Source organism: Carassius carassius, chromosome 41, assembly GCF_963082965.1.
Source record: "Carassius carassius chromosome 41, fCarCar2.1, whole genome shotgun sequence".
Classification (NCBI taxonomy): Eukaryota; Metazoa; Chordata; class Actinopteri; order Cypriniformes; family Cyprinidae; genus Carassius; species Carassius carassius.
Window position 1 is genome coordinate 1,569,217 of NC_081795.1, and position 13,763 is coordinate 1,582,979.

General features: G+C 35.5%; 1 protein-coding gene across 4 annotated transcripts in view; it reads left to right on the forward strand.

Moving 5' to 3' along the window:
• dync2h1 (dynein cytoplasmic 2 heavy chain 1) overlaps nt 1-13,319 on the forward strand; it is an 82,663-nt gene extending 69,344 nt beyond the window's left edge. For all 4 annotated transcript variants that reach the window (XM_059533937.1, XM_059533939.1, XM_059533938.1 and 1 more), the window contains 12 exons: nt 145-255; nt 1,508-1,663; nt 2,976-3,051; nt 3,178-3,395; nt 3,539-3,643; nt 5,034-5,150; nt 6,046-6,255; nt 7,039-7,128; nt 10,998-11,107; nt 12,652-12,733; nt 12,804-12,920; nt 13,004-13,319. In XM_059533937.1, coding sequence (XP_059389920.1) covers nt 145-255; nt 1,508-1,663; nt 2,976-3,051; nt 3,178-3,395; nt 3,539-3,643; nt 5,034-5,150; nt 6,046-6,255; nt 7,039-7,128; nt 10,998-11,107; nt 12,652-12,733; nt 12,804-12,920; nt 13,004-13,162 — 1,551 coding nt within the window. In that variant the 3' untranslated portion in view covers nt 13,163-13,319. The remainder of the gene's footprint in view (nt 1-144; nt 256-1,507; nt 1,664-2,975; nt 3,052-3,177; nt 3,396-3,538; nt 3,644-5,033; nt 5,151-6,045; nt 6,256-7,038; nt 7,129-10,997; nt 11,108-12,651; nt 12,734-12,803; nt 12,921-13,003) is intronic.
• Nucleotides 13,320-13,763: the final 444 nt, after the last annotated feature.

Below are 13,763 nucleotides of genomic sequence, written 5' to 3' on the forward strand. Positions count from 1 at the left end.
CGATGTGATGAGGCTGTGAGAGAATGAAACACATGCACGCACACACAGGAGAGATTGTTATTGGTTTGATGCTTTGCATTTGTCTATTTAAATCATTGTAGTGAGACATCTAATGTGTGTGTGTTTGTGTGTGTGTGTGTGCAGGAGCTCAACAGTATGAAGCCCAAAGCCGGTTTCAGAGTTTGGTTGACTGCTGAGGTTCATGCAAAGTTCACTCCCATACTGCTCCAGTCCAGCCTGAAGGTCACCTATGAGGTCAGTGTGTGTCAAATATAGTATATTCTCTTTTTAATGAACCGATATTGATTCTTAAATCCCAAGACTAAACTTTTAATCTCTGCTTGTTTTCAAATGCTGCATCAACAAAACTTCATTAAACATTATTTTTAGCATGCTTCTTATTCAGTAATCACAATTAGGGTTTGTACTCAGTACTTAAGGTATCAAACAGTGTCAGAGCTTCAAATGCTGTAAATTTTATAACAAAATTCAAACAGAAAAATCTAATTTTGATGGTCGTTAATCAAAGTTTATGGGGGCCTTAATAGGTCTTTTTTTCAATTTTTTTCAAATTTTTAATTTGCCCTTCCAGATCGTAAAAACATCTTAAATCAGAGCGGAAAGTCTTCAAATGGCATTAAATGTTGCATGCATTGCAAAAAAAATAAATAAATAAATAAAAACATGATCTTCCTCCATATTTTCGTCTTGCTTTCAAATACAAATAATATCTGAATATCAAGATTCATACACTTGAGATGCAAAATGAAGAAATAGAAAACTAAAACCATAAAAAGAGTAACTTGAATAAAAATAAAAATAAACTTTAACTTAAAACTTAATTCAGTATTTCTTATTTTGATTTACTTCAACATAATGTATTAAAATAACTAAAACTTACATAACACGTAAACCAAAACTAATAAAACAGAAAAAAAGCATCTCTATTTGAACTAAAATTAAAATTAAAACAGACAGTATACAAATAAAAAACTCAACAAATAAAAAACAAAATAGTCATAAAACTATAATATTGTAACACTTTTTTGAGGCTGGATTCTCATTGTAGACGTTTGCATTTAAATAACTTACTGATGTTTTTTGTTTTCTTTTATTTTCTTTAGCTGGTCTTAATAAGGTCTTTAAAAGCCTTAAATTGACCTTTATACAGCCTGAGAGACCCTCTTTAATGTGGTGTAACAGATCACTGTGGCTGTGAACCGTTCTTCCTCTTTACTACTAGTTAAAGCACCAAATAAACATGAATGAACGTCAGAAGGTGCTAAAAGAAACGTACTGAAATGATTCATGTCTCCTGTAATCAAAAATCAGTGTTTCAACTCCAGTAAGAGCTCAATAAAGCAGCTTGTAACGTCACATTAACATTCAGTGAAAATACATTCAGTGTTTATATCAAATCGAATTGAATCGGATGTTCAACAGAGCTTCATCTCAGACTGCACATCCATTAATGATAACATACGTGTGTGTGTGTGTGTGTGTTCAGGCTCCTCCAGGCCTCAAGAAGAACCTGAAGCGGACGTATGAATCCTGGAGCGCGGAGCAGATCAGTAAAGGCGGTCACCTGACTCGAGCTCAGTCGCTCTTATGTCTGGCCTGGTTCCACGCCGTCTGTCAGGAGAGACGCAACTACATTCCACAGGTACACACACCAGTCACATGATTACTGGAGTTCAGACAGGAACTCTTGGATCTGTTTGGGCAAATAATTCGGACTACTGCACGTCAGGCCTTTGAAGAGCTCCATTTAATTAACTGAAGCTTTTGTGTAATGTCTCTCGCTCAGTTCATCTGTCTCTCTCTCCTAAAGTCTAATGAGTTGCGTAGGAGAAAACAAATTCATGGTGTCTCTAAAAAGGGTTCTGTGAAAGATGCAGGATGTTTCTTTCTCCACAGTTAAATTGATGCCATAAAATGGTCTTATTTTTATGATTGTGAGGTCACATAGGCTTCTTAACATACCGCAACATTAAACTTACTCAGTACTCCGTGACTTGATGTGATTATGAACTGTACATAGAGGTCAGTCATTTAGCAGAGGTCATTTGCATCATAAAGATACAGTTGCAAAGAAGAGATGTTGGCTAACAGTGTCTGTGGAGAATGAAACGCCACAGAAGAGTCGACCGTGTGCCTTTATTGGACAGCCACTATTGGAAAACATGGTATTATTTTCAGCATTTATAAAATGTGTAGAAATATTACAATTTATTATTTTATTTATTACATAAGTTCTATTATTTATGTAGTAAATTAGATATAATAAATCAAGTATATCAAATAAAATATTTAAAAAACGTATAAATTATAAAATAAAATATATGCATAATTCATAAATTATAATTTTAATTTGTATACTATTATAATAACACATTTATTCTATAATTATATATTTTTTTACTTATTATTTTGATGTTTCCAAAAAAAAAAAAATCAAAAAAATATATAAATTCCAAAAAAAAGAAAAAAAAAGAAAAAAAAATTATATATATATATATATAATTTTATATATGTGTGTGTATGTGTGTTATAATTATATATATATATATATATATATATATATATATATATATATATATATATATATATATATATATATATATATATATATATATATAATTGAAAGATAATAATGTGTAATACTTTTTATTAACTTAATACCAAAGTACCAGTGCTTTTAATATCAGTAGCTTTTAAATGATCAGATTTGTCAGGTTTTTAAAAAGGTTTTCTTTCAATATTTGCTTGTATTAAATAATGCCTGTTGTGAAAAGACTGGGAAAGAAAAGATGAATGACTTCACGGCATCCATGGAAATTGATGTCAAGCTTTTGATAAACGACTCCGTATTTAATCACGATTATTAGACTTTGAGTCGGAGTATCTATTGCACAGGCTGAATGTATGAAGTTGAGTTAAACTGAGGATGATGAGGATGTGTTTGTGTTGCACAGGGTTGGACGAAGTTCTACGAGTTCTCTCTGTCAGACTTGAGAGCCGGCTTTGAGATCATTGACAGTCTATTTGAAGGTGTGTGTGTGTGTGTTTATCTCTATGTAATCTACATGAACTCATCATCTGAGGGTTGGATGTTTTTATATTTGCATGTATTTACATGTTTTGGTTTGAGATTGTGTTATAGTATTTATTTTTCAGGTGGGAAGGCGTTTCAGTGGGAATTCGTGCATGGTCTCTTGGAAAACGCTATCTACGGCGGCCGCATCGATAATGTGTGTGACCTGCGAGTCCTTCGCTCGTACCTACAGCAGTTCTTTAACGCTCAGCTCCTCTCACAGTCACACACACACTCACGTGTCAAGAAAACACACACTTTCCCGGCTCAGATAACCCTGCCCAACTCCTGCAGCATAGCGGTTAGTGATCGCATACAGACTACTCTCTGTGCTGTATAGTTCATAAGAATTCAGAGCTTCTGTTTGGACTGATACTACCCACAGTGCTTTACTCTAGTGGATTAAAGTCTCTCCTCTGTTTGTGTGTGTGTGTGTGTGTGTAGGATTATCGTGCAGTGGTGGACGCTCTTCCTGAAGACGACAGACCCAGTTTCTTCGGCCTGCCTGCAAACATTGAGCGCTCTGCACAGAGAATCATCAGCTCACAGGTGTGTGTGTGTTTCTGCAGAGGTCATGAGGGGTCAAATGTGTTTTGAGAACATTGTGCTGAGCAGGAAATTCCTCAGCATCAAAGGTGTGTGTGTGTGTGTGTGTGTGATTGTTGTTCTTTTTTGTCGGGAGGAGATCATAATGCGCTGACAGACTGAGCACATTCACACACATGGGATTGTTTCACAGGATTTCTGAAGATGTCTCATTGACTTTTTACACCTTACTTTAGACATTATTTCTTGAAATGTTCACAGTCAGTTTTTACTGTGCTTGTGTGGAATGTTTCAAGTAGATTCGCATTTATTGAAGCAAGCAGCAGTGTTTGCGAGGTAGCAAATCTTTCTAGTCTTGTAGGCTAGCATCAGTACCTTGAATTTGATGCGAGCAGCTACTGGTAGCCAGTGTAACCTGATGAGGAGAGGAGTAACATGAGCTTTTTTTGGCTCATTGAAGACAACCCTCGCTGCTGCATTCTGGATCAACTGCAGAGGCTTGACAGTACATGCAGGAAGAGCCAGGAGAGCATTACAATAGTCCAGTCTGGAGAGAACAAGAGCTTGGACAAGAAGTTGGGTTGCTTGCTCTGACAGGAAGGGTCTAATCTTCCTAATGTTGTATAAGGCAAACCTGCAGGACCGGGTCGTTGTAGCAGTGTGGTCTGTGAAGCTTAACTGATGATCCATCACAACTCCTAAATGTCTGGCTGTCCTCGAAAGAGTAATGGTTGACGAACCCAGCTGTATAGAGTAGTTGTGATGAAACGATGGGTTAGCTGAAACCACCAGCAGTTCTGTCTTAGTAAGTTTGAGCTGAAGGTGATGGTCATTCATGTCACTCAGACAGGCTGAAATGCGAGCAGCTACCGTTGGGTCATCTGGTTGGAATAAGAAGTAGAGTTGAGTGTCATCAGCGTAGCAGTGATAAGAAAAGCCATGCTTCTGAATGACAGATCCTAATGACGTCATGTAGATGGAGAAGAGAAGTGGTCAAAGTACTGAGCCTTGAGGAACCCCAGTAGCAAGTTGTTGTGACTTAGAAACATCATGCTTGTGAAATAATAAAAAATAATACATTTAATGCTTTGATGACTGGCTGCATGAAAATCCTGCTTTTTACTGAATTAAATATGTGAAATACCCTCATTCAGCTCACTGTTGCTCTGTTGACACACACACACACACTATGTGTGTTCAGACTGTTACGCTCACTCCTATTTGTCATTTTCAGGTTTAGACTCTTAGATCTTTGCCACAATCTCACACACACACACACACACACACACACACACACACACACACAGTCTCTGAGATGGAGGATAGTGTACGGTGAGATGTACTGCGCTCACCTCAGCCCTCTGTGTGTGTGTGTGTGTGTGTGTGTGTGCAGGTGATCTCTCAGCTGAGGATTCTGAGTAGGTCTGTAGCAGCTGGCTCCAAATTTGACAGAGAGATCTGGTCTAATGCACTCTCACCTGTGCTCAACCTGTGGAAACGTCTCAACCAGGTAATGCATCGCCATTTTAGTGTCATAATATAATTGTGATATATTTATTTATATATAATAGTTTTAAAAAAAATTATATATATATATATATATATATATATATATATATATATATATATATAATTTTTAGATATAAATAATTGTTTTTTTTTATAATAATAATAATTTATAAAAATTCTTAATTTATTGTCTTTCAATTTTTAGTATTGTTTAAAATGGAAACTGTTAAAAATGATTTCAGTAATTTATATAATTCTAAAATAAAATGAAAAAATTTAATTATTTTAAAACTAGAAATGTTGCCTTGCTAGCTAACTGCAATAAATAGGTCCACACTGAAGTACCAAAATTACTAAAAATAGAATAACGATGACAAAAGCACGTAAAAATTACAAAAAATAAAATAAATGAGTGAAAATAACTTATTCAAAATATGAATAAATACTATAATAGTGCATAAATACTGTCTCTTTGACCCTTGCAACTAAAAGGGCTGTTTTTTGCTTCTGTACCTGTACTGAGAGAAGTCTGTGTAAAAGCCCCTTCGCATCTGAAATGAGTTTTCTGTCCGTTCAGACTTGTTTTTAACCGCTCATCCTTCAATAACAGCCTGCTGCTGACAGATTCATAAAACAAGCAGAGCTGAAATGTGCCACTCAAATGTTGTAGCATCCTGTGAACCTCGTAAACGCAATCTTATCTCCAGTCAGACAGATACAAACCTGTGTAGCTTCACTCCTGGAAACTGAAAAAAACAATTTGATATGCAACAGCCAGGTTCCAGCAGCTGTTAGGTGCATTGAACAGTCTGTAGGCATGCCTTTTATGCGGAGTCTAGATTTTGATTGGTTATTGATTTCTGCTGCTCTCTGATTGGCTCTTGCCTCTTTTTCAGGGTTCCTCATTAATCCATCAGAAGGTGGCTCCGCCCACTGAGGGCGTCGGCTCTCCCGTTCTCTCATTCGTCCAGCTGGAGCAGTTTAATGCGGTGCGATTGGTCCAGAGCATTCACCAATCGCTGGCCTCGCTCAGTAAGGTCATCAGAGGCACATCCCTCCTGACCGCTGACGTACACAAACTGGCCACTGCGCTCCTCAACCAAGAGGTGAGAGTCAACGCCGGCACCTGTTTGATTAATGAACCAATACAGTGTGAGGATTCTGTGATGCTGATTCCAAAAATGTGTCACACTTTCTCACAAAATATGAAGCATTTCGTAACATTTTTGCTGTTGACAACCATTTGTAAGAAGAAGCTTTGTATTTTTTTGTACAAAGAAAAACTGTGTCAAAGACTCGATTCTTGCCGCCTCTGAACAACAGTTTGTCCAATTATCGGCCCATGTTCACATGCATGACATTATTTTATGCATAATTCTGATTTTAAGGTTAGAATAATGAGCAGTGACAGAAAAAAATGTGAGCCAGATGGAAAAAAAGATGGCACAATATTCTACTGATGTGTGTGTGTGTATTTATTAGTAATATGTGCTTGTCTTTTTTTTATTTATTTTTTTATTCATTTTATTTCAACTTCAGACCATTTTTATTTTAATTAACACAGATGTTCTTTATATGTATGTATATATATATATATATATATATATATATACATATATATATATATATATATATATATATTTCTTTTTTTTTTTTTTTTTACATTTTATTTTATTTTTTTATTATTGATAAGTGTATTAAAGCTAATACATACATATTTAAAAATATATATTTATTCTTATTTTGTGTGGAAAAAATAAAAAACATTGACATTTTTAACTCCGCATCATAAAATTATGCAATATCAGGTCTTTTTTTGCACATGAGCAGATATTTGTTTTCAGGATACAAGCGTTGTAATCAGAGCTGACTTCCTCTGTGTCTCTCAGTGTCCGTTGAGTTGGCAGAATAAATGGGAAGGCCCTGAAGACCCGATGCAGTATTTGCGAGCCGTCGTGTCCCGAGCACTTGCGATTCAGGTAAACAAACTCCTGCTGTTGATCCAGAGGTCCTGGAATGTGTTTGACCTCCTCCAGGTGTTCTCCAGTCTGTTTAGCCCTGTCTGTGGGAGCCTTATGATCCTAGAATGCGGGAATGCCACGAAAGAGCCGTGTTTGTTCAGGATGCACCTGGCCTTATAAATCGCTTGCATATTTTCCTGCAATCGGAATGTAGGCTGCAGTGACTCATCTGATCATATGAGGGTTTTCCGTGCTTTTATACACTTTACACTCTTTGTGCTTTGGATAAAAATGCTTTCTAAATAGCAGCCCTGCCATAAATTCCAGCTCTGTGAAGCTCGTGACGTACCGTTTCTGATAGCGCGAGGACTCAGCGCTCCGATGCTCATACTCCACAATTCAGTTTGGTGATTAAACAGCTTTTCTGTGAAGCATACAAAATTGACAATGGTAGGTTATTGACTTTATTGTATTGTTACTGCAATAAAGCTACGTTTGCTGGGTGGGTTTTACAGTTGTCAGATTAATAAATAAATAAATATATGTCATATGTATTACATTTATTCATTTAGCAGATGCTTTTATCCAAAGCGACTTACAGATGAGGACAGTGAAAGCAATCAAAAACAAAAAAAAGAGCAATGATATATAAGTGCTATAACAAGTCTCAGTTAGGTTAACACAGTACACGTAGCATGGGATTTTAAATAATATAATATAAAGAAAACAGATAGAATAAAAAAAATAGAGCAAGCTAGTGTTAGAGGTCTTTACACACACACACAGACACACACACACACACACACACACATACAATTGCATAATAAATGAAAAGAAAATAGAATACAAAAAGATTAGAAAGGTAGTTAGATTTTTTTTTAAGAATAGAATTAGAATAGTGAGTGTTAAAGTTAGAGGGTCAAATAAAGATGGAAGAGATGTGTTTTCAGCCGATTCTTGAAGATGGCTAAGGACTCGGATTGAGTTGGGGAGGTCATTCCACCAGGAGGGAACATTTAATTTAAAAGTCCATAAAAGTGGCTTTGTGCTTCTTTGGGATGGCACAATCAAGCGACATTCACTTGCAGAACGCAAGCTTCTAGAGGGCACATAAGTCTGAAGTAATGAATTTAGGTAAATGGGTGCAGAGCCAGTGGTAGTTTTGTAGGCAAACATCAATGGCTTGAATTTTATACGAGCAGCTATTGGAAGCCAGTGCAAATTGATAAACAGAGGTGTGGCGTATTCTTTTTGGCTCATTAAAAATGAATCCTTCTGCTGCATTCTGAATTAATTGTACAGGTTTGATAAAATTGGCTGGAAGACCTGCCAAGAGGGCATTGCAATAGTCCAGCCTGGACAGAACAAGAGCTTGAACAAGGAGTTGTGCAGCATGTTCCCAAAGAAAGAGCTTGATCTTCTTGATGTTGAATAAAGCAAATCTGCAGGATCGGACCGTTTTAGCAATGTGGTCTGAGAAAGTCAGCTGATCATCAATCATAACTCCAAGGCTTCTAGCTGTTTTTGAAGGAGTTAGGGTTGATGTGCCTAACTTGATGGTGAAATTGTGATGAAATGATGGGTTTGCTGGAATCACAAGCAGTTCTGTCTTGGCAAGGCTGAGTTGAAGGTGATGGTCCATCATCCAGCAAGAAATGTCTGTTAGACAAACTGAGATGCGAATAGCTACCGTCGGATCATCAGGATGGAATGAGAGGTAGAGTTGAGTGTCATCAGCATAGCAGTGGTATGAAAAGCCATGTTTCTGAATGACAGATCCTAATGATGTCATGTAGATGGAGAAGAGAAGTGGTCCAAGTACTGAGCCTTGAGGAACCCCAGTAGCAAGGTATATATTTAATGTGCATATAATTTGTCATGTTAAAACTTTTTATATTTAATTATATATATATATATATAATATATATATATATATAATATATATATATATATATATATATATATATATATTTATTCTTAAATTTTTTTGTTTTTTCATATTTATAGATAGATAGACTCATGCACTTGATACACTGACCTTGAGTGCAGGAAGGAGGAAGAGCTATTGAATATTAAAGTTATTAAATATGGACTCATGAATAATTAATTATAAAAAATAAAATAAAAACTCTATATCTTGTTTCTTTTGTTCTCACGAGATGGAATTGAGCCACCATGTCCATAAAACTCCTGTCACACGTGTCCTATCCGTCCGCTGCTGCTGATGTGAGTCAGTTTGTGAGTGAGCCGACAGAAACACTTCTCATGATGAATGTGTTTCTTCAGCTGGGATGATGATGATGATGATGGTGGGGATGATGGGGATTTGAGACGCTCCCTCAGGCACTGAACTGAACCAAACAGCCCTGTAAACCAATGAAGCAGCAAGGTTAAGTGTTCTCGAGCGGGAGAATTTAGGTGAAAGTGTGTCAGAGCTTTACACTATTATAGCAATTCTGAGTTGAGACTTCCTCCACAGTCCATCCAGAGCAAGTCTGAAAGTCTTGCAGTAGCAAAACAGCATTTTGAGGGTCCGAGATGATCCTGAAAACTAAATTATTTATTGTTTTTGTCATTGTTTTTTGTTCCAAGAAACTGACTGCTGTGGGCCTTGAGGGTCAAATTTGGCTCCTAAAATGCTTCTAAAACAGTTTTGCGAGCGCACACACTTGACCAAAATGAAGGTCATTTTCGAAGTCCGCGTGTCGAAACTCACCTTGAGGTGGACTGTTATCGACCTCAGGACGGATTCCTCTAACAAATAGTTGTATCTTATCCGTCTGCGCTGTTATGACGAAGATCTGTGAAATCTTTCCCGACCAACAGATCTAATAAACAGGAAATCAAGCATGTTTGTGTGAAAATGTGATCTGCTAGTCCCTGAACACAGATCTTGCTGAAGTGACCTTGAAAGACAATATAATCTGATGTGTGTTGCGATGTGTTTGTGAGTTAATTTGGCTGGAAATAACCGAAATTAATGGTAATTTTAGATGCAGATTGTTTGCTACTAGTATTATTAAATATATATATAATATAATGTTTTATTTAATAATTATGTATTTATATACATGTATTTATTTATAATAAAACAGCTTAATAATATGTAAAAAATAAATAAATAAATAAAAATAAAGGTTTATTCATACACTACACGACTGTTTTTTTTTTAGTAGTAGGTTAAAAAAAAAAAAGAATTATATTTTATTCATCAAGGATGCATTAAATTGTTCAAAAGTGTCTGTAAAGATATTTATGTTACAGAAGACTTCTATTTCAATGAAATGCTTTTTTGAACTTTCTGTTCATCTGTAAATTCTGAAAAATAAAATGCATCACAGTTTCCACAAAAATATTGTGCAGCACAACTCTGTTCAACATAGATAATAATCAGAAATGTTTCTTGAGCAGCAAATCAGTATAATGGTGCCGAAAATACAGCTGCACGTCCCAGAAATAAATTACATTTTATAATATATTCACATAAAAAACAGCTGTTTGAAATTTTAATAATACATCACAAAATAACTGTTTTTACTGTATATTTGCTAAAATAAATGTAGCCTCTGTAAACAGAAGAGACTTTAAAAAACTGAAATGTTTATATATCTTAGCGACCCCAAACTTACAGAAGTATATATTAAAGTTCACACATACATATGATAATGTCCTATTCATTCGAAGCACAGAATTTGTTGTTATTGTTCATCAATACTGAGTTTTATTACTGCAACCCATGCATAAAAACACGCAGAGCGTATGCTACTGATAAACAAATACAGTAAAGATGGACATACACAGAAACTGTTCTTAGAAAGATGCAGCGTGTGAATCTCTGCTGTTCTGTGTGTGTGTGTGTGTGTGTGTGTGTGTGTGTGTGCGTGCAGGCATGGGTGGAGAGGGCAGAGAGGGGCGGACTGCTGTCAGAGATGCTGGATCTGTCGGAGATCTTCCACCCGGACAGTTTCCTGAACGCACTGAGACAAGAGACCGCCAGGTGATCAACTCAACACACACCTGAGAAAGAGAACTTGAGGAGACTTGTGCACGGGTTATTATACTTAAATAAAACGATAAAAACTAAACTAAACTGAAATAATTTAATTTAGTTTAACTTCTAACTTCATGTACTAAAATAACTAAAGCTAAAACAGAAATAAAAACGAACTACAGTATGTAGACAAATTTAAAAGTAAAAACGAATAAAAATGAGAAGAAAAAAATACAACATAACTGTAAAAATCTAAATGAAAACTAAAGATATTACAATCCAAAATATTAATAAAACTATAATAGTATCTTGAAACTGTAATAACACTGCTTACTAAACTAAATTTAAAGGAGTAGTTCACCTATAATAAAGAATATGCTAAAATATCGTCATCCTCAAGTCATCCGAGATCAGGTTTCTTCATCAGGTTTGGAGAAATGTAGCATTGCATCAGCGTCTCATCAATGGATGCTTTGCAGTGAATGGGTGCCGTCAGAATGAGAGTCCAAACATCTGATAAAAACATCACAATGATCCACAAGTACTGCATTATTATGGATTATGGACTTGTATTTTGGCTGGAAACTATTGTTTAAAGTTAAATCATCTTGACTGGAGCTGTCACATGCTAAAATAAATGTAATAAAAGGTAATTAACTTAATAAACACCTGCTGAAGTAAAACCTTGAGGTAACTTACATCACCTGCACACCTCCACTAAACTAAATCACATACTGAACTAAACACACTAATATGAGCTCATTTACATAAAGAAGTCTTAAAGCTACGGTAACAAAAACTGCCTTTATTCCCTCGGATTTAAATATTTGAAGGGGACTTTTTAAAATATATTCTGTGTTTTCCGTTTTCATTTTTCTGGATTCTATTTTAATGATTTGATTACATTTTGGTCATTAAACAGAGACGATCTGATCTCATGAATTCATAAAACGTTACTGAATAATAAAAACATCGAAAACATTTCAAGAGAATAAAATGAAAATGAAACTTAATTGTATATATTGAAACTTGGACGTAAAAATATCTTGACTTATTATTATTAATAATATTAATATAAAATATAAATCTATATAGTTATTATTATTACTTAGAGAATTTAATTTTACTACACAATACTAATATAGTTCATATGCATATCATTTCCATAAAATCAATGTTGTTGTTATTAGTTTGAGAAGTACATTTTATTATACAATAGTAATATATTTCATTTATTGTTCATAAAATCAAAGTTATTAGTAGTAGTAGCATTATTAATATTAATATTATTATTACTTTGAGAAGTACATTTTTGTGGTTTAATAATGACTGATGCTAGTCCACATCGCTATTTGAATTGAATTTAATTAATTTCACAGCCCTAATTTTGATTTATTTATTCATGGGAAATAAGCTAAATTCTATGCAATAAATTCCATTCTTAGATCCCGATTCTGCGATTGCACCAGTGTTTTTTTGCATTGCAGAAATCATATCATTAAAAATAAAATGCCAGCGATCATAAGGGAGAAATGTGGTGTTTGTGTCAGGTTGATGAGCTGCTCTATGGACAGTCTGAAGTTTGTCACGTCCTGGAGGGGTCAGATTGCTGAAGCGAAGCTGCAAGTGAAGGTACAGGAGCTCATGTTTAACAGGACTGAACTCTTCTGGATGGTGTTTACTGAACTCTCTCTGTCTGCAGGTCGGCGGCTTGCAGTTGGAAGGTTGTGTTTTTGACGGAAAGCGTCTGGCTGAGAGCCATCATGACTCTCCCAGTGTGTCTGCTGTTCCTGCGTGTTACATGGCCTGGATCCCACAGGTAACACACACACACACACACACGTTCTCCTCTGATGTTCCCAGTGAAGGCTGTGCATTATAGAGTGTGTGTGTGTGTTTCAGAGTGCAATGGGAAGTTATTCTCCGGACGAGTGCATCTCTCTGCCCGTGTACAGCAGCGCTGAGCGTCAGCGTGTGGTGACAAGCGTGCAGCTGCCGTGTGCTGGAGATCATGACACATGGATCCAGAGCGGAGCGGCGCTTTTCCTCAAACAGCAGTAACACACACACACACACTGTGAGCGCCTCATATGCTCACCCTATACCTCTTTGGCTGCATATTTTGTCATAATCGCTGCATTAAAGCTGCTGTGAGACTAAAGATTTAATCAGTCTCGTTGCAGGTATTTATATTATTAAATAAAAGAGTTTTCATCAAAATCCATCCCTCTCTCTCCATTTATTTTCAGTGCAATTTTAGAACTTGACATTGCAGCATGTGGCATGACAAAAACCGTACGTGCATGTATCGATGCAAGTGCATCTCGGCTCTGTACAGTGAGAAATCATTGCATAATTAAACCAAATAAAATTAGTAATGAAAGAGACAGAGAGAAATACGGACATTTAAAAGGGGAAACATTTTAATAAATTGAAATATAAAATAAATTCACGAATTTAACAAAACAGGAATTTATTTTTTAAGATGTTGTGTGTTTCTTATTTAATATCCTTGATTTTATCAGTGTTATATTCATTAATTAAATGAATAATATCTGAAATAATTTTTCGTGTACTTGAGAAGGAAACTTTTCACATTTTTATTTAATTTAATTTGAGGCACTAAAATAACCAAAACTTAAATGAAAATGAATAAGAAATA